Genomic DNA, 26,600 nt, shown 5'->3' with positions numbered 1-26,600 from the left:
AAGCAAGTCAGAGGCAGAGATATGAACGACAGGCGGGGTCGGCCCCTACAACCTCACTATGTAGAGCTCTCATGATTCTGAGGCCGCAGAACACGTGCACTGGGTCAAGGTTAAAGAACGACGTTGTTAAATAGCTCACTGGGGAGTAATTTATGTCATCACTAGAAGGGGAAAACTGCAAGCCATCCATGCATCTTTCCATTGGACCAATGCCTAAGCACGCAACCGGCAGAGGAGGCTTTTTGTCCGGGTGGAAGCAAAGAATTTACAAAAATAAAGGGAAAACTGGATGCAGATGCTTTCTTCAATTAGCATCCAGCGAAAAGGCAGTGAAGAAGGATCGAACTTGTGCGTGAATTTCCACTCAACTGTGTGCCTTGGGTCACGCCACCTCTTGGGGAGATGTGTGTCATTCTGTGGTGAAGCTGGAGGGGACTATTTTAATTTTCTCAAGCATGCGGGGGTTTTGCAATCAAGCTATTTTTAACCGAAGGCTTCGCAAAGTCTGACCATCACGTGAGGTTTTTACCAAGATCTAAATCACAGCACCAGGAAGCAATGATTCAGTGTGTCTCAAAATGTTCCAAACAACTCAAAATAATTATATCTTCCTAAAAACAATACTATTCCTGGGCTATTTTTGTCAGTTTCCTTTTTTGTTCTTGGAGGGGTCGGGGTGGGGGTGGACTGTGGACTCCCTGCTTGAGTATCAAGGCTGAGATGAAAGATACTTAGTTAAGAAATGGAGATGGGCAGAGTGTTTAAAGTGTGATGCTGAGCGGTCCCCATGCTACGCATCTGTATCATTTTGCCTGTCGGTGGAGTAAAATCAAAAGCAGCCTTTTCATCTTTCTCAAATTTTCCCTCCTAGGCATAGGGCAGATCAGATTGTACTTTACTTGTGGTCTCTTTCCTTTCATTCTTCTGCTGCTGTTGTTCCCAGACATCGTTTTAGGATGTGGCAGTGCTTAACCTCTGGTTTGTGTTGGAGCCACAGATTTGCTTTTAAAAAATACAGATTTGGGGACCGGAGAGGACGCTGAGTGGTTAAGAACACTTACTGCTCTTGCAGAGGACCTGGGCTCAGACCCCAGCACTCGTGTGGTGGCTCACATCTGTCTATAAGTGCAGCTTCAGGGGATCTAAGTCCCTCTTCTGTCCCCATAGGCACCAGGCATGCACGTATCTGAATGTGCTTCTGCCAATGCAGACACAGCAATGGGGGGGGGGGGTGTCTGATCCAAGGCAGGGGATGGGGGGAAGCTGGCTAGGACTCATGTGTCAGGTAGTGAATTGAGTCAGAACAAAGGAAGGCAAACGAAGAGAGATAGAAACTCAGAATTCAGGCAGATATGAAACATGAGCAAGATAATGAATGACAAGGCAGATTGGCTGCTTGGCTCTGACAGGACCTGGATTCCGGCCCTGGCAGATGTAAGTAGGGTAGGTAGAAATATACTCTTTATTTCACCTAGCAAAGACTTAAACTCACTGCAGCTAAGTGGTCTGGCTGGAAAGCAATGAAGAAGGATCAAGTGAGAAACAGCAGAGGGATAGGGGAGCATGGCTCAATCTACATCACGTCCCCAGCTGAATGGGCGCAATGCCAAGATGTTGAGGCAAGCAAGGTCACATGCCACCTCTGACTGCAAGACCCAATCTTAGAATTTTGATAACTATTGACTCACAAGGCAGGGTGGGTCATAGTTACAGCATTTACAGTCGTGAATATGCTTGCTTCTGAGCAGGTCACATTGTAGCAGTTGAAGCAGGCAAAGACGCTAGGTTGAGTCTAGGGGACCATCATTAACCTCAAACTCACCACAGGGAGGGATAAGTTCTATGACTGGATTCAAGAAGAGCTCAGGGACACGAACGGGGGTTTCCAACTCCAGCTATGGTCAAACTTCCTTCTGGTAGAAACAATTTATCCATGAGCACATAGGACAACTCAATGTTGACAAGAGCCATCCTATTTGGTTACAGAAAGAACTAGAGCCATTGTGTCTACGCCTCTGATTGTTTTTGTTGTTTTTCAAGCTAGGGTCTCTGTATAGTCCCAGCTGTCCTGGAATTTGCTCTGTAGATGCAGGCTGGCCTTGAACTCAGATTCACCAGCCTCTCTGACTGGTTTGTATGTCTATAATTCTCTTGGATATAACCACTTCCTTCTATCTCCACTTTGTTTCCCGGACTTTGATTTAATGTTGTACTCCCCAAATGTACATCCTTACAGAATCTGTGGGCCTTCTTTGAAAATAAGGTCTTTTTAGATATAATGAGGTCACACTGGATGAAGGTAGGTGTTAGTCCAATATAACTGGTGTCCTGATAAGAGGTGAATTTAGACACAGACACCAAGTAATGAGGGAGACACGGAACAAGAGGCATCTACAAGGAGAGGCAGGAAGGAGGCTTAGAACAGATTCTCACCCCAAGCCCACAGAAGGAACCAGTTCAGTTTCACACTAGGGTTCCAGAATTCTGGTCTCTAGTGCGGTAAGAAAAGAAGTTCTGTTGTTTAAGCTGTCCCAGATTGTGGCTACTCATTACAGCATATAGAGGAAAACATCACCACCTAGCCCCGGCCTGCATCATCTCTCTTACCTAGACGGCTTCCACACCTGCGTGAGCTGATTCCTTCCATCTTCTGAGATACCCCCCCATATCCTCCCGAGATGAAACCTCTGTATCCTCCTGAGATGAACTGTCTTCCCATGCCCATCCTCCACGCTGTGGCCACAGCGAACTTTTCACATATAACCGGGGCACAGGTTCCCTTTGGCCAGAAACCCTTCAACTCGAAGACTCTGGGAAAAAGAACCACCCCTGCTCCACTGACAACCTTACCTGGTTCACCCTTGCCAGCTCTTACCAAGCAGCACTCGCTCACCCCACAGCCTTCTCCAACCTGACTAGACAGGTCCAATGCCACATCACTGGCTTTCATTGCCCTTTAGGACTTTGTCCTATGTCCCACCATGTTACATGAACTAAACATGATCTTTCTCTGGTGCCTGTTCTCCCCTAAGCAAGTCCACAAGAGCCTGGCTACTTTGGTTTAATTCGTTACCATATCCTCCGCACTTAGCATAGTACCTTGATAAAGTTGGTACTTGATGGAAGACTGAATAAACGGAACTAAGAGGATAAGTCTGGCTTTTCTCCCTGTACCTTTTCCAGGCCTGTGCTGACAAGACACTTTCAGGGGACAAGAAAAGAAATTAAGCAGGGTAAGCAGGGACATTTGGAAGGCCACCCATCTACATTAGTGGTTCTGTGTCATTCTCAATTATTAAGAAATGAATGAAATACCAGTTTCCAAACAACCATTACGACTGTCCCACAGATCAGCTCTTGGAATGCTCTGGATTGGTCCTTAGGGGATCTGTATCTACAGATGAGGAAGTGTGTCTGAGTTAGTTTTCAAGGTAAAGATTCACGGGCTGCAAATGTCACCAGGGCCAGCTAACCAAGGGCAGGACCCCCCCACCTCCCCTAACTGCCTCTCCACGTCCCCATGACTCCTCATCTCCTCTTTGGTCCTGTGCCTGAGCCCCACTGGATCATCTCGTGGGACTTTTGGCAGCGTGCTAGGAAAACAGCTCAGCTGGAGTCTGCAGCGTGTGCAGAAACACTGCTCCGGCTTCTTCATTTGTTGTGACGCCGCCACGATAATGAACCCGGGCAGCTCAGGCTGGAGCTCTGTCCGGATTCATGAAATAGCTTTCAAGATAAAATAGGAGCGAAAAACACAAACAGTTCCGGGGGCATCAGCATGCGATGTATTCACGAAGCCAAACAAGGCAGGTTGTGTAAATATTTAACAACGAGAAGGAACTGAACCCGCTCCAGAGAAACATCTGGGATGGAAAGCACTGTGGTTTCCAGCGGGAGTGTCTGCGTGAAGAGGCAAGAGCACCTCGCTGTGTGTACTCACTGCGCACCTCTGACAGCCCAACTCCGAGCACTTTCTCTGCTGTTTACGTGTTTATTACATAGCTGGGCAATTTCCAAGGGCTTCACTCAAATGCGCACACTTTTCTAACCATTAAGATGTTACATTTCCCCCTTCAAACAACAGAAACTCAATAACAGTGTTAATAGGGGAGATAAAATCCGGAATTGTTTTTTTTTCCTTCTGTGTTACCTAATATGGCAAGAAATGGCCTGCTGAGTGTGCTTAGGGTTTCAGGTTTTGGCATTAGTCCAAAGACTAAGCTGGGGCATTCCAAAGAAAATAAACGATGTATTTGAAAATATGGTTTTCATGAAGTTACCTTCGTGACTGACAGTTGGAAATACACCATCTTCTTCCTGTACTGATACCACAGGGTGGACTGCATAGTTCACAGAACTCCTGTGGGACCAATTATCTGCCTCACATTCTTCCCCTACAGGACCCAAGTGCATGGCTCAGTTCCACATAATCTGTCTTTGCCCTCCCTTGTGAAGTGTGACCAAGGGAGCCCAGCTGCCTTGGGTGGGCTGAGACGGAACGGGGACAATGGCCACTATTTTCCCAGGCCCACTCATCCCATGACCACCCTGTCTCAGGCTGCTCTTTGGAGAGCACCTGACTTGTACTCCCAGGGGGGCAGTGTGGGTATCCCTGAAGTTCCCTTCTATCTCACAGTGAGGCAGGTTGCTGTTGGTGAGAACGACATCCCCCGAAGTCCTGGCCGCATCCTCGAAGAGCTGGCCTAACAAGAGGATGTGTGCAAGTTGCCAGGGCGGACTATTACCTCATACCAAGTATGCATGCAAAGGCTGCTCCTGACCCTAGCGACAACAAGCATCCTTCACAGCTCTTCACTAAATCCTTCAGTTTCCTTCCAACGGGATTGATGTTAGCTTAGTGTATCTACTGTTCAAACCAGAGAACTACAGAGTGAGTGGGTTTGGGGGGAATCTGCCTTTATCAATGAAGATCCCTCATGGATTAATCTATCACTGGCTCAAAAATCTGAGTAGATAATCAGGGGAGGGTAGAACTGTGGAAAGTAGAGACTATCTGGGGAGTGTCTCATTGCAAGAACGCTCTGGAAAAACATATCTTGTCCCTGGCTGCTGCCTGTCCTCCCCCATCTCTCCCTCTTTCTGCTTCCTGGCCACTCCAAGGTGGCAGTCTCTGTCACATGATAGTCTATCTGCCTTAGTCTCAAAGCAATGGATCCAGCCAATCACAGGCTAAACCCCCTGAAAGTATGGGCTGGACCCCCAAAACCATGAGCCAGAATACACCCGCCCCCCTTTTGCTGTGCAAGAGTCTTATGAAAACGCAGGCCTTTGAGGAGTCCATGTTTCAAGCAGCTCCTAGAAGATTCAGATGCTGATAGACCACAGAACACTGTCTAAATTTCACCAAGATCGACCTGACCAGTATGGATCAACGTGAACAGCGTTCCATAATTAATAAGGAACTTGACAGAATTCTTCTATCTCCTACCCTTCCAAGGAGGAACTTAAACAGGTCAAAAAGCCTAACAAGATCAAAAATAAAGACCCAATCAGGAACTTAAAGTCCCAAGATGGCGTCACTAAGCTGGTAAGTCTCCAAGTTCAGAGTGCATCTCAAGGACTGGGGACATGGCTAGACAGACAGACAGACCGCTTCATCCTAGCTTCTGACTTAGTGGGTCCAGGGTGAGCTGAGATTCTCATTTCCAGCCGGTTTGAAACCTGATGTTCACATAGCTGACAGAGAACCACTGCTGGAGATGAGGGCCTCTGAGGGCAAGGAGGTGAGACACCCAGACTGTCTGCTCTAACCCCACACTCTGACACTACCCACCTCCCATGCTCCCCTGAGCCTTCAATGCCACGCATGCCCGGCCCTGGACTGCTCCGATTGCTGGTGCTGCAGAGATACTATCAGCAATCTCTCTGCTCAGGACTGAAGTGATGCAGAGGAAGCCATCTCTGCCTCTGTGCCTCAAGTCATCACCTGGGCCAGGGCCCCTCGCCAAACCCTGGGCGAGGGTACCTGCCAGTTCTCTGCAAGGGACGGAAGCTGGCAGTGTGTGTGGTTAGTCTCTACAGTGGGTAAAAAATGCCATAGAAATGTAAGTGGATTAATTATAGATATTAATATTTTCACTGTTAGGGTTGAATGAGAAAATGAAAGTCACGGCATCCAGAGTCTCACAAGTATCTTCTCTCCCAGACAGGCAAAGAGACTCTTGAGAGTAGGTGGCATCTTGAAGCTCTCATGGAAAATGCCCGATGAGAGGCTATAAGCACAGCTGGCTGGAAATGGCTCCCTGGTGGCGGGCTCTTGGAGAAGCTATCTGTGCCCAGACCGGAGCCTGGCCAAATACTGTGATCCAAGAGTCAAAGCATCCCTGGACTTCAGCAAAGCTCGAAGGGAGATAGGAAAAGCTTAATCACAGCTGATTGGGATGAGTGACTCACATACGGGGGCTTTCCAGCTAAAACCTTGGGGACCACCCCAGCTTGGGTTCTCCCCAAATTATCACAAAGAATCCAGGCTGCAACAGTTGGAAAATGGGGGGCTGATCCACAAACAGAAGCGGGGAGTATCTATAGGTGAGGAGCTGGAGACGATGCGTCCCACGTGACCTGTCCACAGCTGTACAAGACAGGTGGCTGATTTAATGGATGAATGGTCATCGAAAAAGGAGGGAAGGAAGGAGGAAGGAAAAAAGGGAGGGAGGAAGAGGAAGGGAGGAAGGAGGGGGAGAAAGGAAGGAAAAAAGGAAGGAAGGAAAGAAGGAAGAAAAAGGGAGGGAGGGAAGGTAGGAAGGAAAAAAGGGAAGAAGGAAGTTTACCTGTTTCACCCACTTCTACTCTGATCAGTGTTTTTCAAACTTATTCCCTATACTGACTCAATGCTGACCTAATTACCTGAATGCAGGAGAACACTGCAAATCCCTTAGCACAAGGCAATGCAGGGGACATGGGCCAAATGGATTTCTTCTATTAACCTCTCCCACATCCTCTTTCTGGCTGGAGAACCAAAACTCCCAGTGAGGTGCTGGGGTCAGTGGCGAAGCGCCTCCCGTTTCTGCTCACCAGGATTAAGGCTTTCCAGAGTTCAACCACCAGAAGACACAGAATTGGCTCCCTCCCTCCATGTCTCCAGGGTGGTGTCTCTGCTGCCCCCTGCTTGCTTTCTGAACTTAAAGGTTGGGCATATCCAGTTACAGCTAGATGCCTGTTGTCACCTGAAATGCCCTGGGCATTTCCACACCCTCCCCGCCCCCATCCCCACTGAGAGGGACTACTCAGACCACTCAGAGCTCCAGTGGTTATTTCTGCAGGCCCCTTGTCCACAAGGCACTACTTGCTCTCAACAACACTCCCTCTGCCATCAGAATCACCTTACACACCACTCACTGCTCAGTGTCCTTCCTTCCTCAGAAGTTACTTCAGCTCAGGAGTCCAAGTGCCATGGACGGAGAGGTAGCCTCAACCTGGCTCTGAGGCTCCTTAGCCCTCGGGATGGGTCAGAGCACGACAGAGCAAAGGGGTTGAACAGAGCTAAGAAGACAAGCTTAGAACGCTCAGAGACTTTGGCAGATATCATCCTGCTGGATATATACTGCACAGCCAGAGACCCCAAACTCGGAGCTGCGTGTAAATGTGTGAAGTCACTTGAAAAGCCCCACGTGAAACAAAGAAAAGCCAGGGCTGGAAAAAAAAAGATTCGCGATCAATTCATATTATCAGATAGTTATGCTGCATAAAAGCTACTGTGGATACTGGATGAGTTAGCACTGAACCATGGCTCCTAAGGGGGAGTTCAGGGTTAGCTTCCCATAAGTCCCGGCTCATGTTTATGTCAGGCAGTCAGTACAGAGCCTGGTTTTATGAGAAGGTCTATTTAAAAACACATCGCCATTCAGCGGAGACTGCCAGTCGATGAACATGACGCTCAGAATGGCCAACACTGCAGCTAGCGCTTGGATACAGGCAGTTGGACACGCCCCTCCTTCCTCCACAGGGCCACTGCTGCCTTGGAGCGGTGGTGACAGTTCTTCAGCACAGCCCTGGTCTGTTTTAGTCCCTCTCCTCCAACAGTTTTCTAACCAGTGGACTAGGTCCTACTTGGAAAGTTTAGACGAGAGAATAAAATCACAGCGGGAATGAGCCTTAGGAATCTCATGTGATGGGGGATAAGAAGCACGGAGATCAAAGAAGAAAGGAACTTCCAGGATCACTAAGACCGACCAGAGAGTGAAAATAAGTCTCCCAACTCCCTCTCCATGGCTATGCCTATGTCTGACATTGCTGTTGCTTTCTGAGGGCACCACTGTTGTCTCTCTCCATGGCTATGTCTATGTCTGACATTGCTGTTGCTTTCTGAGGGCGCCATTGTTGTCTCTCGGTAGTATTAGAGTCCGGCACTCATTCACGGAAAGATCAGATTGCTGCAGTGGCCCACACTACTGCTGTGCTTCCCAGGATCTTCTTACTGCCCTGGTCACACCTGGCCAACTATGGAAAGATTTAGCTCGACAAAGAGCCAGTTAGCAACACCCTTGAACGGAACCTGCCCTGTGCTTGGCCACCACTTCCCCTGTCATCTTCCCCAGCTAGGTCTCCTGAAGAGTTTGAAGAAGCCACATCCGGTAGCCAAATACAGAAAGTCTGGGGTGTGTGTGTGTGGCTGGGGGGGGGGGGGGCAACTCTTTCCAGAGGAGGTGATTTCAACTTTAAAACCAACACTTCCTGGCTGACCTCACCGTTCCCAAGTGCTGAACTTTATGAACTGTGTAGTAAGACCAGCCCAGCGAGGGAGCAACAGTATCTTTCTAAGGCCAAGCTTGCCTGGTTCTTTTATAGGGGTGCAGAGATGGTTAAGACACAAACTCTGTCCCCACGTGAAATCACTCCCCACCGATCACCAGCACTGAGAAAATGACCACCATCCCTCAGAAACAGCTCAACTGCTGCCAGTTTGGACACCGCCAGATTGGATTTGACTCTAAGGATTATGGGTGGAATTGTGAGCCTCCCAGAACCTCACAATGTGACTGTTTTTGGAGTAGGGCCTTTAAAAGAGGCAATTAAGGTAAAGACAGGTGATATGACTGGTGTCCTTCAAAAGCAGGGGAAATATCAGGAATGCACACAGAAGAGAAAGGTCACGGAAGATTCAAAGGGAAGCATCTGGAAACTAATGAGAGCTCTCAAGAGACACCATGGTCCTGGATAAAATGAATGAAATGCTTGACTGCAACTTCCCTGGTTGCTATCCTAATCCCCAAGGTCATGAGGACAGAACCTTGTGACTGTGCTATCCTTCCTATCCTGTGAGGACACAGCTAGAAGGTCCCAGAAAGTGGCCCATCACCAGGCACACTTACTTACAGCTTGGTTTTTTAGACTTCCTAATCTCTAAAACTGTGAGACTATGTATTGATAGAGATTTAGTGTGGGTATGCACACACACACACACACACACACACAGACATATCTTTCCTTTTTATGTGTGTGGATATGTCAATGTGAGATCAGTTGTCTGCAAAGGTCAGAAAAGGGTCCTGGATCCCTGGGGTTGGGGTTACAGGCAGTTGTAAGCTACCCAGTGTGAGTACTGGGAACTGAACTCAGGTCCTCTGGAGCAGCAGCAAGAGATCTTAGCCTCTGAGCCATCTCTCCAGCTCCATGGATAGATTTAAAGCTAGCGGCTCACAGTGCTTTGTTGCAGATGAAGTGGACTAGGAGGTTGAAAATTCCAGTCTCCACACTGTGAGAGAATGTCAGTTCCTGCAGTTTGAGTCACCCAGTCTGTGACAAATGTCACAGGGACCTAAGGTGACTACAGTGAACAAACAGTGGATCACTTACTCATAGGCTGCAACATGCAAAACATCAAATTTAGCATTGCACTAGACATGAACATGAGAACCCCAGCAGCGTACAGTGCAGTCAGGGAGGAATACAGCACAGATGCATGCTATATAGAAGGCTAATATTTTGATAGAACAAATCTATAATTTTGTTATCAAATATATTTGCTCCAATTTGACTGATACCTTTGGCAACAACCAGAGAAAATTAAATTTGAGTTTTGTGTTTGCTTATCCATGAGAAATGGTAGATGAATACAGAAAACTGTACCTGGCTGAAGCAAGCCACACAGAGCCATGTCACTCACACACTCCAGACATCTACCAGTAATGTCAGCTCACCCTGAGCTCTCTGTATTTGGTGAGAGAACCCTCCATCTGATGTCACATGACTGTCACTGAAGCATTCCAAAGAACACACAAGTGACAAAACTTCCTGAGACTTTGTTTCTCCAACCAAAAATCATTTTCCAGGCCGAGAACCATGCTTAATATTTGTGACCTTCTGTCTGTCACCTAAAGCCATGCTGGTTCAGTAGGTTCCCACTTTTACTTGTATCCGCTATGGAGTGTTTTACTTCCAACCCACTTCCCCCAGTGAATTCTACACATCCGATTGCATGTGTTTGTATACAGAGGTGATTTTGAAGAATGTGTCTGTTATGTTATGGCAGAATGACTTACTTAGATGTTTCAATAAGGAACTTTATTTCAGGTGGCTAAGGCCTAAGTTGTAAGTGATGGGTATCATACTGATACATAGAGATCCTATGGGTATCACCAATGTAGCATGCACTAATTACAGGAAAAATTTCAAAAACCAAAAAAAGTGACTCTAAAAATTTGAAGGAAGCCCTTACACAAACTTAATAAAATATATCACCTCACTTTTAGAATATTTTGTGACTTTCAGCTTTCTAAAGCGTTTATGGGATAAACAATATTCAAGGTCAAATGGGCTACCTACATGCAAAAGCTACCCTTACCTGTCATGGAGTTTTCTGAAGTGCACAGCTGCTCTCTCAGCTTCTCCACGTCATCGGGGTGTACCTGTTCATAGAGGGTGCTCCCAAACCACTCTGACTGTGGCTGGTTCAGAACAGGAGTGACAGAATCAGACACGTAGATTACTCTTCCCGTCTCAGCCGCCACCACAAACAGAAATCCATCAGCAGCTTCAAGAATGAGATGCTTCAGTTCCTGGGGAGCAAAGGTCATGGTCAGCAAGTGTACTGACAGATCCGGGTCATTTATCTTAACTAGCAACCTCAGCTTCCTTTATGTACCTATTCACTCTGGTGTGTGCGTGGTTGTGTTAATGAACATCATATCACCTGGTTAGCTTATTTTCTAGAGAAAGACCAAAACTTGTACTGTCCCTAAAATACACTGTCTTCTCTTAGAGTGACTGGGGGAGATCTCTAGCATGGAAAGATGTGAGACCAGGAAAATGATGATCAGGAGGGGCTGAGCTGCCCGTTCCCTGAGGTACTTTCCTCATGTACTGAAACTCAGCCAGCCATAACACTGCTGGAGGGCCCAGCACCCAGGGTACGGTACAGAAGATGGCAGCAAGGAAGGAGAATGAGATGGAGAGAAGAGACCACGAGTCTTCCCACTGTGTGGGGACACTGCACTCTTGTTCCCAAAGTCCTGCTGTCACCCCAGGGGGCCACAAATGAGGTAAAATCAACTTTGCTAAACTGGGACAACCATGCCTAAAGGCAGCTGGGCGGTGACTATCCATAGCCTGTCACATCAGCTAAATAAAGAACCTGGGTTCCTGGCCTGCAGGAGGTGTAGAGCTAACCCTACACTAGAGTCTGTTCCTACCACTCCAACTTTCTCACACACCATCCAGGCCCCAACGAACAAAATCATCCTTTGGGATCAGCAGTAAGCCAGCATTCCCCACCCCAGACTCAAATGTTTAAATACAACCTCACGAGGGATGGTTACCACCCGATATCAGGGTCATCTGAGAGGAAGCAAAGGATGGATTCTGGAACATCTGGTCAATCAGAGTGACCTCTTGGTGGCCAAGAGGGTCCAAGAACCCAAGTCCCTAGAAGACCTTAACTTCTGGAGACACAGTCTAGGAACTTTGTGGCTTGTGTGCAGCCACTGGCTCGGGATTGACTCAAAAGCGCTCAGCCTGGGATACTAAGGTGGATGCTGACGGTGCAAGCATTTTCCAACCCAACGTTCACTCTGTCAATTTCCCATGTGCACGTCTGCTTCCTGTGTCTCTTAGATGCTTCCGCAGTTCTAAGAACATCAGCATATTCTCATTCACCATGTCAGGAAGATCTTCCCAACAGGAAGATCCTTTAAAAATAAAAAATGGAGTAAGACTTCTGGGGAAGGAGAGAATTCTATGTCGCCGGATGAGGCTGTGTGGCTTTGTTTACGCATGCATGTTTTAACCCAGTTTGCAAGGACAGCAAAGGTCGATGGGATGAAGCCACCCCCACCCATCCTCTCCCCTGAGGATCAGCATCTCATGACTCATACATGGCCTTTCCTCCTTCCCCAGTAAGACAGTATGGGTTTTGGGAGTAAGAAGGATTCCATCCATGCCTTCCACTTAGCTTTACAACTCTGGCATGATACTTGTTGGCTCGGGCTTCTGATAGTTCATCAAGTTTACTTTCAGTGAAATTTTTGGAGGTTTAAGGAGCTTCTGGTGTGCAGGGCTTAGTAAGTGTTTGCCACACAGTGTTTACAGGGTTCTGTAAATGGACGTGTGACCGAGAGAGTGGCATGGAGTGAGGGCACATGAATGTGTGGTTGCCTTCTCTCTGCCGTCCCCTGTAGCTGCGTAGAGTCCTTTTTTGTAAGGATTAAATGAATTTGGAGAAACTCTGTACTGACCCTAGTGCTAGTGGTACTTAAATGAATTTCCAGCAAGTCATGTCTCTCCGTTCATTCGTTACAGCAACATCCCCATGCTAAGCAGTCTACACGGGGATGCCTTTCCCATTACATCCACAGAGTTAGGGGCTAGCAAGGTTTTCATCTTTAGAGATGGGAATGAGGATGGAAGCCTGTACCTGGGCCACCATGCTCCACACCTCTAAGACCAAATATGACCACTACCTTCTTCCTGAAACCCTCAACACAAGGGATCAAGGGAACCCTGGGAGGATTTCAAAGGGGTCAGAGTAGGTGAAGTATCTGCCACCAAAACACCTGCACCGAACAGAGGACAAATGGCATCGGTTTATCGTCCTCGTTCCTCTAAACTTGTGGCCACAATGTGGACAGATGCTCTGTGCCACACAGCTAATGGTCCCTCACGCCTTCTCTACTCCTCCCTCTGTACACATTGTGCACCCCTTAACAGTCCCCTGCTGACTTGGCTCCTTCACAGCCTCTGTCCTCAGCACAGTTCCTGGTGCAGCCCAGTCGCTTCCACTTGGTTTCATTTGAGCCTCACTTTCTGACTTATTAAACAGTCCATTACTCAAGATGACACCCACGGAACCCTTGGCACCTTCAAATGAATACTCCCGACAACCGTGTAATCTCACCTTTCTTACAGAATCCCATTGGCTCATTTACCTTTGGAAAGTTATGGAAACTAGCGAGTCAAAGCTTCATGTATGGCTACACAAGTCAGCTAAGGCTTTCAGCACTAGCTGACACTTGCTGTGACCACTGCGTGTAGGACAAGGACTTGGAGCACAAGCCACCTGGCTCATGCAAATCCGTTTACTAATGCTGTCTTGCTATTTCATGCATCTCCCCCCCCCCCACCGTTTTGTCACCACCCCTCACCGAGGCATATGGGATATAAAAGAGAAAACAGATCTGGCACTCTTGAAGAGCACTTCTTGCTAAAGAATGGAAGCACACATTCTGGCTTTCACCCCTCCCCCAATCCTGAACTCCACATGCCCATGGAATTTATCTCAGGCTTGTGACCCTAAGATGCTCCCCCACTTTGACCACAACACCGAAAGGGTAACGCTGGGGCACCTGCTCAGTGAGGAAGGAAGGCTTGTACGCGCCGTCAGTGGATTTGTTCCCGGTGCCCCTCATGGACTTCATGTGTGAAACCGCCATGCGCAGTATGGTGAGCTTGTCTGGCTTCCGAGCCAGGGCACTGCAGGTGGGAACCATGTCGGAGAGCTCCGTGATATACTGAGTCATCTTGTTCCGCCTGCGCCGCTCAATCTCACTGTGGTTCTCTCTTCCCAGAAAGCAAGAGGTCAGGGGGAGGGAAAAAGAGAAGGATCAGACCAGGGTCAGTGGACTTTGGGGTAAAATAGCACACTGCTAACCTCAGATGGCCAGATTCCTGGGTCTAACTCTTAAGGGCTAAGTGCTTTGGTCCTTATGGGTTGAAGCCGAGCCCTGACACATCTGTAAGCTCTTGTCTATGTGTGGGGAGCGTGGACCTCTGTGGCCGCCTTCTCTAAATATGTGATGGCACTTCCTAAACTGCCCACATATCTATGGATTTTTCCTAGACATCCAAATTAAGACCAGGAATCATGGAAGACCAAAGCATCCTAGCAGGCTTTCTGTGTGCATCTTTCTGGGTGATTTAAAATGAAGGCTTGGGCTCGCAGCTACGGAGGCAGCCCCTGACTGCTCACACATGTGATTGATATACTTCATGGTATGAAGCACTATAAGAGAGTCTCCAACTTATGCCCCTTCCATTTTTTTTGACGGTGATAGCCCATTCCATAAGCACTGTGCCTCAAAAGACATAAAGCACCTGACAAATCCCCACACTGTCAAGCTGCTTTCACTTTCCATACAGCACTCAGTATATTGCACAGCACCTCGGCATCCCCCTGGGATGTAGGGATGTGCTGGATGCTTAGGCAGCCAAGGCTGCTGTGAGTATTCTAATCTGGCCAAAGGCAGCCCACTCCAGGCCGAGATGTGTGGCAGGGGCTGTGTCGCATGCTTTTCTCCTTAACAAAATCCTCAGCTGAAAATAGGCTTGCAGTACCTAACCTTGTCACAAGCCTAACCACACTCTATCATTAAGGAGACTGTTGATGATGTAGATTCACTTCCAATAAAGCTGTGAACGCGCCTTTGTTCTACACCCAGTGTATCCCCCCCCCCCCCGCAGCGTGGCATAGTAACAGAACAGGTGTGACCCCTTATTAACCAATAACCAATTAAAAAAATAACTGTGGGGGATTACTTAACACCGTCTCGGGGATGCTTACAATGAAAGTCTAACAGAAGGGCTGGGAGACTATTTCTGTCTTGAATTATTTATTACCTTTAGGCGCAAAAGAGAGTAACAGCCAGCCTCATTCAACTTAAGAAAAAGCTGTTCCCTGGGATGAAATAGTGTCTAAAAATACGCCCCATGTGTACTGCTGCAGGACGGAGGACTTGGTTTCTCTGGGCAGGAGAGTGGCGCTAACAGTAAGAAAGAAAGATCCCCAGGCAAGGCTGTTCCACACACTGCATGTAGGCATCAGCGTCACACCCCATCCTTCCAGGAAGCGGAGAGGCATGGCAATCAGGCCCGCCGGTCTGATGGTGTGTGTGCTGAAATGTGCATGCCGCGTGCACCCAGCAGCGGTCCCCGTGGTGGCCTGCTGTGAGCCTTCTCCATGCAAGGAGTCCCGAGCCAGCACCCCCGTGGGGAGAGGATGACAGAAAAAAAAAGGAAGCTCAATATGGTCTTCAAGCAGCCAGGGCATTACAGGTGCACTGTGCACAGCAGGAGAGAAAAAGACAGAAGGTGGAGGGGGGGCTAGAAGAGGCTGGGGGTGGTGGGCAGAGTTAGAAGTATGTGGCAATAGGAAAAGGAAGAGTGCTCTGGAGATAGGGTCCATCTGGGAGGTCAAAGGAAAACTTAGGATGGGGAGGATGCATCAAGAGAGGAGACATTCCTGTAGGAAGGGCAGACCTGGTGAGAGGGGAAGTTGAGGAACTTGGAGGCTGGGGAGCAGGCCAGAACACAGAAATTTAACGGAAGCTGGAAGTTGGGCCAACGGGCCCTGATGTTTTAGAGAGGTTCACAGGTGGATGAGCTTTGTAGGATAGGGGAGGAAGATAGGTTAAGACCAGTCAGAGGATTTCTAGGGCCAACCCCACCTCTCAGGTACTAACTGGAAAGATGTAAACCGGCCAGTGAAGCACCAACGCTCGCGTGCATGGCAAAGACCCTCCATGTCAGGAAAATCTACATCCTCTAGGCAGAAATGGGCAGAGTTTACTAAGTAGGGGAGAAAGGGTCACCAGATAAGAGGTTGAGATGGGACACCTACACACCAGAGGAAGGGATGCAAGCAAGAATTCGGTCAGAGGACTTTTTAGCTCTTGAGCACAGGCCAAAATTTTGCCGTAGAGAGACTAGAGACCCTCTACTCTCATTCCACAGCCACAGAGCAGGTCACGTGGTGCAGACCACACTCTTCAGCTGAACATTTGATCATGAGACCCAAGGCAGGGTGAGCTCCCAGAGGCGCATACTCCTACCTTGCCAGCTCACACTTCCCCAGGCCACCCAGAGAAGGTGGTACTCGGAGAGCTGATGAAGGAAGAAGAGGCCAGACAGGAAGCTCGGGCACTTATGGGAGATGATTCAGGCAGGACCCAGAGCTCCCTCCCTCCACAGCACCTGCCTGCATCTTCCAGTGAGACAGGCTTTCTTTTCCATGCGGTGCAATATCCAAGGGGAATCTGCCTGCTCCGTCTGGAGTAGAATTGACCTGGAGTCTTAGTCTGACCTTCGGGATATCCTGCCAGCCCCATCCACTTCTCCCTGAATCCCCTTCCCCATTCCAACACAGATGCTGTCAACTCAGCACCTCTCTGAATCATAGGAACACTACGTCCACTCTAGCTTATCTCGGGACCATGCTGAGCGAGGGCTCCTTCACCACGAACGTCCACCTGTGTCAAAACTCCTACCCTTGACTCTCCTCCCCTCCCCATGCTCATGCTCAATGCCCACTGTGGCTGACACCACCTGTCCCATGTGGCGAAGCCTCCTCCCACCTTTCCTTTCCCACCATCTCAGACCTTGGATTGTCGCCAGACTGACAATTCTCTAAAAGTAAGTCTGACTCTTAAAGTCCTTCAGTGGTGGCTCCCAAACCTAGAGTTAAGTCTAAAGCTTTGAGGTGGTGTCTGGCAACCAATGGGACCTTATTACCGTGGACTAATTTTCTCTATAAACATTGGGAGTGGGCTTTGTGAGGTTCTCTGATCGATCCATAGATAAATTCAATTTGTGGGCTGAGGTAAAGGATAAACAAGGTAAGATATAAAAGCTAAAAACTGCAGTCACTGACCAGTGCAGGGAACGATACAATAACCTTAGGTTTTATGAAATAAGCCTGAACTACTAGCAGTATGCCAAAAAGAACTGAGAACGGCCGGTTGCCCGGCAACAAGAGCTGAGAAACAAATGGTATGCATTGATGCGTATGATTTCATTTTGAAGCCCTCAAGGATTCAGAGGTGAGGGAATGCCACCTTGTGAGAAGAGAATGACACATCCCAAGACCCTGTCTACTGACCCAAGTTTATCTTATCCCCAAGGGAAAGAGACAATGGGATCGATCTGTTATGCCTGGACTGCAGTGTCTATGAGCATTCATAATTGACAGGGGCCAGGCAGTAGCAGTAAGGAAATCTGTCTCTATGTATGGAGAAGTGTCAAGGGCTCTGTCGCGAGGACAGAGCAGGAGGAGGTGACACCTCTGCTGGACCAAGATGACCTAGGGCTTTGCCTTAGCAGACAAGGAAATCAGGGACAAAGACAGAGGTGCTGCTAAGCGTGTGGTAACTTGGGTTTCTTCTCCAGCTCTGCTGCTAGGGGGCCTCTTGAGTTCACTCGGAGCAGTGGGACATCCATCACCCATCTTGATTAACATACAGAAAGGGAGGCACTTTATAAAGTCTCCCACTAACCACCAGGAGAGGCCAATACAATCTCTGCGTTGTTCTTTTGTGACCTAAAGGTAAAAGGTCATATGGGATGGTGTGACAAAGAGGGCTCCCTAAACCAAAGTCTCAATGAATACAACCCCGGAACCCAAGACCCCGAAGGCAGGATTGAGGAGCCACGTAGTCATGGGCTAAGACTGAGTGCCTCTCATTGCCTCACCTGGCATGGGACGAGGGGTCCATGGAAGTATAAGCAGGCCCTACAAGTATAAGGCACATGGAGACCGTGGTGTGTAACCTTGACTTCTGATGATAGCTTGGGAATGTCAGCTGTCCACACGCTGAAGTAATACCTGAGATGCCACTTGCTGCTGGTGGCAGCTGATGCCAATCGCAGCACAGGAACAGCCTGGGACATTCAAGAAGGATGCCATTGTGTGTTGCCCAGTGTGTTATGAGAAGGCTGGGGCATCACTTGTAATACAGAATGCTGACCCTTTGAGGGGTGAAGGGCACTAGGTCCTGGTGTCCTTTAGGGAGGTTGATGTTTTTCTCTGGGGTGTGATCAGAGTCTTCTAGAGGCAGAGAGCTCATCCCTATGAGTTGATAATGGAATTTAAGAGGAAAACAGGAGTCAAGCACAGTGTTGGTAAGTGGAGGCTGTTTCCTTAGGGCTACGCTGGGGAAGGAAGCCAAGCCCCATACTTCCATTCCTTGAGAAAAGCAGAGAATTCTCACTAGACTCCCATCAGGGGACAGAGATTATGATGCTGCCTCTGCCCAGATGATGAATCAACTAATAAAGATGGGAACTGGCTTGCATCATAGTCTCCACGCTTTCCAGGGCACAGTTGGGGACTGATTGCAAGCATGGGAGAGAGGTCTTAGAGTGCACCTTACCAAGGCTGGCAGCAAACATCCACCTTCCCCCTGGATGGTTAAGTGGAAGGTAGGGAGGGGACTTGCTTGTCTCCCCAACTCTGAGCGACTCAGATGTACCCACAGGTCCATCAGCCATGGATTATTTCAAATGCCCTGTTGTCTAAGTGAGTGGCCTCTGGGGTCCCATGAACCCAGCCGCATAAGTAACAGCACATGTTGGAAGTACATTCCATCTCTCTCTTGTTTTTAAGGCACAGAGGAAAGGATGTGGTTGAGAGAGGCCAAGGTCTGAACTTGACTGGGGTAACAAGTGACTCACTGGCAGGTTCAGCGCGTTACACAGCATGGGGTGGCCGCCGCCTCACACTCGGGCCCAGTGAGCTCTGTCTTTCTGCTGTTGTTTCATCGACACTGACACTGATATCCCATGTCAAGCAAATGTCACTCCATGTTTCTCTTCCTCTTTTTGTCCTGAGACCCAGAGGCATTATTTCCTGAGGTTCACACGCTATGGTATGCGGTCTTGAGGGGGAACTTTGACATAGAGGACTCAGCATCATTGTTTCTGTCTACAGAAAGGTTGTGAGTGGCCAGGGCAAGCTTTGACAGAGAGGATAAGGGGACACTTCTGAGGTTTGCTCCTTTCCAGGAACAGATCACTCCTTGCTATTAAGACAGAACTTTAGAAACCAAGGCATTTAAAGTGGGTCCAGTCTACACAGGAAGAGATAATCCAGTTTTGTTGGTGAAGCTCACGTGTTTTGATAGGAAACTTCAAGTCATTAATGGGTTAAAAAAATGTGTTCTCATCTCTCATGCTTCAGTTGAAGAGGAGGCTGTGGAATGGATGGATGAGCTTGATCTCAAGTGTAAAAGTTTATGGGGTGAGGAGATATTTACTGTAGACTAGAAGATTCTGGGAATCCCTACAGAAATGAGGCATGGGTCCCTCCTGCATTGGTAGAGAACACTGCTTAATCCACAGCTACCATTTTGGTTATGGGTAAAAAAGAACCCAAATGACCTACATAGAGAAAAGTAGAGAGCCAGCCCAGTGAACTTGTGTGGACATCACACTCCTCAAAACCGCTTCAAACAATCAAGGTTGTCGGTCTGAAGGTGGAGTATGAATACAGCAGACAGGCACCTATCACCTGCCATGCATTTTCTACGATCAGCAGTAACCTCGGAGGAGGTTGGAGTGAGGGGGCAGCAAGGCAAGCCCTGCTGGAAGAAGATGGCACAGATGGGAGTATAATAAAAATGGGAGAATGACATCTTCCTTCATTGCACGTACTTCCAAGTGTCCCAAAACACCTCAAATGAAACAGATCGAGAGAATCGGAAGTCATGATTCTCCCTTGCACCCCCAGTACAGGTGACCTGGGAGCTTTCCCTGAAGGTAGGCTAGATGGTGGCCCCACCCTACAGAGCAGCTGAAGACGCTGCCACACACTCCATAGCTTGAGTGTGAGGATCTTGAAGCCAACCTCAAACAGGCTACACGTTCCTTGTATTTCTCCTAATTTTTATTACTAGAAAAAAATGATTCAGGTTGATAATCTTCTCTTAAACTCAACCCTTGCTTTTTCACTTGTTTCTTTGTTTAAGGGAGCCTATTAAAGTTAGTGACCACTGGGGCTGGAGAGATGGCTCAGCAGTTAAGAGCATTGCCTGCTCTGCCAAAAGTCCTGAGTTCAATTCCCAGCAACCACATGGTGGCTCACAGCCATCTGTAATGAGGTCTGGTGCCCTCTTCTGGCCTTCAGGCATACACACAGACAGAATATTGTATACATAATAAATAAATATTTAAAAAAAAAGTTAGCGACCACTGTAAAATGTAAAAACAAACAGAATTAAAAACTAGGCATCACTCCCCTCTTTTGCTATGCCTTTTGAAGACAGGGTCTTGCTAAATAGCTCAGGTTTGCCTTGAGTTTGCTATCCACCTGCCCCATACTCCTACGTGCTGAGATTTCAAACATAGAACACCAGGCCAGGCTTGGGACATATCAGGATTGCTAATAACTGCCTGCCACTAGGCCAAATGCTGGCACTAAGCCAGGCATACACAAAATGGTCAAAGTACAATGGTTTGCTCAACGACAAGAGGCACTAAGTGCCTATGCATGCTGGTCACGTAACTGCTGGCTACTGGCTTAAGAAAGGCAAAGTAAACTCACCTCGAAAATTTACTGGGACCTTCACCATCTTCATCATCGAAGTCCATTCTGAAAGGTCAAAGTCACAAGTGAGCAGTGGTTATGACTTTTAGGAGACTGTAATTAGTGTCATGAGCTATGGGAGCAAGAGGACCCTCACCCCATCACATGACTGTGCAATGCTTCCGACATATTTGGTAGTGCTAAGACGGTAACTCTGCTGTCCCCCTAGAACGCTTCTCAGATCATCAAAGGACAGCCCAGTTCACATTGGGAGAAAACATCAATGTTTCTTGTCTCCCAACATCTCTGGGGCACATGGTCCCCTCCACATCATGTATTCCATATAAACACTTCTAAAATGCATGGTATATTGCTCAAGGGACTCAGGATCCAGGAAGTCCAAAGAGTGATGAAGAAATACAGTGATCTTGTCTGGGAATACTGCTTGTGACCTGGTGAGTCTTCATGAACCTCAGAGCAAAAGTCATTCCAGACAATCATCCTGTCACACCCAGGATCAAATAGGAGGCTGTGGAGAAGGAAATGGCCATTTGATATCAAAATCACTCAAGCAAGTAGCTGTCTGCTCGCTGAATTATTCTTCAGACCTCTTTACTAAGCCTCCCCTTGTAAACCTCAGACAAGAAAGGGAGGAATTTGTGCTTAACTAACACACCAAACATTCCTTCTCAAAAACCCATATTCCTCTCACGTCAGCAAATAGTAGGCTGGAAGATGTTAGGGTAGAGAGGGAACTTAACTATGATCAGAGTACTCAGTTTTTGAGGAAGAAAATGAGACACCTATAGTAAGTGTGACATCTTGGGTCCTGAAGTGTCCTGCTTGATCTCAATCTGTCTGAAGGACTTGGTGAGGCCTACTCGTGACCCAAGCAGAAGGGAGGATAGTTGCCTGGCAGCTATGTCTGAGGAATCCCATGTTTTTAGCAGCTTATTATGAGAATGGAATGTGCTGGGAGACACAGTGAGATTCTGTTCAAACAATAAAGAGTGGAGGGTGTGCCAGAAGACCGCAGCTATAGATATCGGAGCTTCTGCCCCTCGCAGGGAGATGACCCTCATTCCCTGGTCTGTAATAGGTGACCCAGGGAAGGCACATGGCACCTAGGTCACCAGAAAGCAGTCACGTTACACATGAAGAGCCATCCTTGAACGCACACCCCAAGATGGGCCCCAGTAAGATGTATGGTGACCTCTAGGCTTTGAAACCGCTTGGGGGACCTAGGGACTACGGTCAGATATGGCAAAATGAAGGGAGAGAGGTACAGAGGACAGGCAGCTTTTGCACATCTTTGTCCTGGATTATGTACAGTGCAGTCTGAGCTGACGTGATTTTGCCCAGCATTGCCTGATGGGATCTTTAGTCTTCAAAAGCCAGCTGTCCTAACACTAAGAATAAGAGATGGAAGGAATGGCAGTTGTGATCACAGAAATTACTCTGTACAGAGAGAAAAGGAGATGGTCAAAAAGAAGGGGAAGGACCACACATGCCACCAGGGACATGATGAAGATGGTGAAGGTCCCCAAAGCATCATTCCGGAAGTCCAGCACTGGACTATAGAGCTGTCTATAGGACAAATAGAGTTGAATATGTGATTCCAAATGAAGAAAACTCATTAGTGCCCTGTATAATTACTGAGCTATCTTCTCACCTTCCTGGAAATTCCGTGTGGGGAAATAACCACCAAACTGAGGCCGGTTGCATTTTGCAGATCCACACTGCCACCTAGTGCTCATAAAGCAAAAGATCAAGTTCTTTGCCTACGAAACAAACCCACCATATATTCTGAAGAATTGTGCAAATATTTATCAAATGGGTGTGAGATGCATAGTTCTCTTTAAAATTCCATTCCATTCAATCTGATATCAAAGCTCCTATAACTGTGTGTGTGTGTTTGCACTTGTACTCTTGGGCTTCCCTATGGAGGTGGAAGACTCTTACCTTCTACCATGTGAATCCGCTTATCTAACTTAGGTTGTCAGGCTTGGAAGCAAGTGCCTGTCCCACTAAGCCATCTCAAGGTACTTTGATAAGACTGTGATCATCACACTCCTACAAAACGCAGCTGACTAGTCAGCCCTCACTCAGAGCCTAAAGACCAATGAGATGTTTGCGGTGACCAAGGACAGGGCATTCTTGGGATCCACGGCTTCAGTGCTGAAACAGTGTCAACTGATAGCAAATCCCCTATGGAGCAGGTAAACAGGGAAGTAACGGACCACAGCTTGGCCGGGTGAGCAGCAGATCAGGAGAGCAGAGGGAAGAAGAAAAAAGCCTGGTCTGGACCATTGGGAACTTGGAGTCATGGTTTGTATATAAAAAAATAAAGACCAAGAAATTATGGCTCTCATCTGTGCACATGTGCGATCACATACATGCAGCAGGGAGAGAAACTGCACCCACCACCTGTGAGTGTACATGCAATTGCATGCATACAGCAGGGAGAGAAACTGCACCCACCCCCTGTGAGTGTGTATGCAATCACATGCATGCAGCAGGGAGAGAAACTGCACCCACCACCTGTGAGTGTGCATGCAATCACATGCAGCAGTGAAAGAAACTGCACCTGCCACTTGTACATGCATGGACTCACACTTGACAGATCATGCTTAGTAATTTGGAAAAGCATAAAGTGGGTCCAGCCCAGGAGATAAATCAGGACCCCACATGATTGCTGAAATCTTCAGGATCATTCATTCCACACAGTCTCACTAGCCTCTCAGGAACACACACACACACACAAACACACACACACACCACTGCTCCTGATTAAACAAAAGACCTCATACAACACTTTCCCCAGGAGCACCTTTGGGTCTCTGCCACCATGTCCAACTTTAAATGTGACTGCAAGAAGCCGCGCCTACTTCTGCTATAAAAAAGGGGAAGCAAATCATCCTTTCTTTTATGTCTTTTATGTTTCGCTATTCTGAAACATCTGGATAATAAAAGAAATCAAAATACAACTTTAAGCCTGATTGTATTCACTCTGAAACACACAGCACGGTGGTTGGGTGATCCCAGTCTTCAAAGGGTGAGCCAGGAACACACTTGACCCCACTTCCCACCAGTGGCCCAGGATAAGAAGCCTGGATAGGCGTTTCTGAGCATAACTTGTGTGAAAGGGTGATGATGAGGCTCTCGCTAGCAATGCTTTCTAAGGATAACGGTGCAGCATCAAACGTGAGCTTTCACACAGCATGCGCTTCTGCTATAGCGGACAAGGAGGAAGGTCATTCTAGTGTGGCTGGTCAAATAGTGGCTACCCAGGAACAATCCTGGGCCTGGCCATGGGTCCCCAGAAAACAGCAAAGTGACAGTGTGTCTGAAAATGTTCTCCCTTCTGGCTCCCTTACAGCCAACTACACATTTAAACATCTACTTACAGATACAAACCTCTTTTCTCTCTTTTCCTCTCTCTCTCTCTCTCTCTCTCTCTCTCTTCCTCTCTCTCTCTCTCTCTCTCTCTCTCTCTCTCTCTCTCTCTCTCTCTCTCTCTCTCCCTCTCTCTCTATGTCCTCCTTCTCCACTCTTTCTTTCCTTTAATTTTTAAGTGTGCGTTTGTCTCACTATGTAGCCCAGGCTGGTCCTAAACTCTGAAGACCCCTCCCCACCCCGTCCCCCAGCCTCTATCTAAGGAGTGCTGGTATGCCAAGCAGTGGCAGGAGCTGCTACATTCCTGCCCATCCCTACCTGCAGCCCCCACCCTCCCTCCACCCCAGTGGGTAGCTTTGGAGTAGGCTCAGCTTATCACTTAACTCATCACTGCCACTTCCTCCCCAAGATGAAAGTACCTGAAAATTTGCCTGGAGGGAGCCTCCCTTACCCCTTGCTGAGCTTAGGGAGGTCACGACAAGAATGTGTGTCAGGTGACTTGCTTCAACTCATTTCTCCCACACATGTGGATCTACTTTGGAAAGAATCTGAAACCTCTGAACCTTCCTTTACCTAGCATTCTAGCTGCCAGGCAGAGAGCAGTGCCCCGCGGAGACTATCACTGCTAAGCTTGTTAGTGACTGGGAAGAAAGAGCAGCTAGGGAGGACTCCCAGCACAGGGCCAGGCACACATCCAGGAAGAGCCAAAGTCCTCAAGGGGTCAGCTCTAAGAGGCAACACAGCACGAGAGAGGTGTGCACAGCTGTCCCCAGCACTTGGCACACTAACCTCCAGGAGTATGACCATCGGGTGGGAGAGCAAGGACTTGGAAAGGAATGGGACAGAGCACACTAAGGCTGTTTTTTCCCTCCTGACACCCATCCTCTTCCATTTCCCTCTTTGAGTCTCTTCAGGGGTGTCCCACAATCTTAACAGAAGGAGCAGTTGGAGATACCACACTGCTGATCGTGATGGCAGACAACAGTCAGTGTGAGCTACAGCACAAGGCCCGGATGGAGATCTGCCTGCTGATGCACACAGCCTCCGCTGGCGTCTCACAATGGAAGGGGTAGTTATTAGGTGAAGAAAATTTTAAAAATGCAAGATGTAAGAATGACTACGGAAGCCTTCTTAGAGTAGGGCGAATCTCTAAGTTATGGGGCGTTATGCCCACGATCTGACAAGAGGAAAGGACAAGGAGCATACAGGTGCCAGGCTTCCTGGTCTGCCCTCAGAGAGCCCCAGCTTCATCTTATGGCAGTAAAAGACCTGGATAAATCCAGGAACCCCCCCCCCAAGCAGGAAAACAATAGAGCCAAAAATCTAAGCAGGAAGAGAAGAATCAGAAATCTAGGATTAGCAGGTTCAGTGACTGTGTTTCAGTAACTAGCTGAAGATAAAGTTAGATTGTAATCTTGAGAATAATCTTGAGAAATAGGGAGTTTCCCCCTTGTGATTATCATTGGTATTTTTGGAATACTGTGTTTCAGGAACTAGCTGATTATGACCTTGACAGAGTGATCTTGAGAGGCAGGGAGTAGCCCCCTTGTGTTCATCACTGGTATTTTTGAAATTTTCTATGATGCCCTCCCTACCCCTTTGGATTACTGGGCTGTGGTTCCTTCCCTTAAAAACACCTTCTTCTGCTTACTGGGGTCGAACTCTCCCCCTGCGTGGGTTATGAGTCTCGGCCCCAGTGCACTGGTTCCCATCTCATCTCACTGATTTAAACCTCGTGTGATTACAGCAAGGATGGTCTCGTGAGTTACTGGGGGGGGTTGTGTTATCCCGAGACTTGAGTGAGAGTCTCCCCACACCGGGGGTCTTTCAGCAGGATGTCAGAGGCCACTGCCCACCTAACTTCATCTCTGCTTCCTTTGATAGGTTCCTTCCTCAGCTGTATGTGAAATGGAACCCAAGCCTAAGTGTCCGCCTATTCAGGGCCCACACTAGCTTCTGGGGCCGGTGTGTGTGTGTGTGTGAATGAAATGTCAGTGTCTCCCACAGTCTCCCACATTTGAATACTTGGTCCCCAGTTGCTGATCCTCTTTGCCGAGGCTTAGGAGGTCTGGCCATGTGTCACTGCGGTTTCAAAGGCCACATGGCATTCCGGGTTCACGCTCTTGCTTCTTCATGGTTGTGGTTTCAGATGTGGGCTCTCAGCTGCTCTAGTTGCAAAGCCTACCTGCCGCCAGGCTTTCCCACTGTGGTGGTGATGGACTCTTGGCCCTCAAATAAAGCCCTCCTTCCATGATGAAGCAACAGAGAAGGAAGGGAAACAGCCTGTGCTGCGACACAGGACAGAGACAGCCGTGGGGAATTCCAGGCTTGTCATCATCCTAAGTGCAATGCAGAAAGCAGGCTCTGTTCTCCAGGACTGGGTTAGGACCCTGCAGGCCAAGGCGAAAAGCTGCTGGGATGCACACCAGCCCACACCACGAGGAGACAGAGGCTCCCC

At 48.1% G+C, this 26,600-nt stretch overlaps 1 protein-coding gene across 9 annotated transcripts in view; it reads right to left on the bottom strand.

Moving 5' to 3' along the window:
• Positions 1-26,600, bottom strand: part of Arnt2 (aryl hydrocarbon receptor nuclear translocator 2) — a 216,378-nt gene that overhangs the window by 77,970 nt on the left and 111,808 nt on the right. For 7 of the 9 annotated variants that reach the window (XM_057755958.1, XM_057755959.1, XM_057755951.1 and 4 more), the window contains exons 3-5: positions 20,765-20,812; positions 13,800-14,013; positions 10,805-11,018 (exon numbers count right to left, since the gene is read on the bottom strand). In XM_057755958.1, the coding sequence (XP_057611941.1) occupies positions 10,805-11,018; positions 13,800-14,013; positions 20,765-20,812 (476 nt within the window). The remainder of the gene's footprint in view (positions 1-10,804; positions 11,019-13,799; positions 14,014-20,764; positions 20,813-26,600) is intronic. The other 2 variants (XM_057755960.1, XM_057755952.1) reach the window with 1 other exon arrangement.

This window comes from Chionomys nivalis, chromosome 23 (genome assembly GCF_950005125.1).
Source record: "Chionomys nivalis chromosome 23, mChiNiv1.1, whole genome shotgun sequence".
NCBI lineage: Eukaryota > Metazoa > Chordata > Mammalia > Rodentia > Cricetidae > Chionomys > Chionomys nivalis.
Note: the sequence above shows the minus strand (reverse complement) of the source record. Positions and strands in the feature narration are given on the sequence as shown.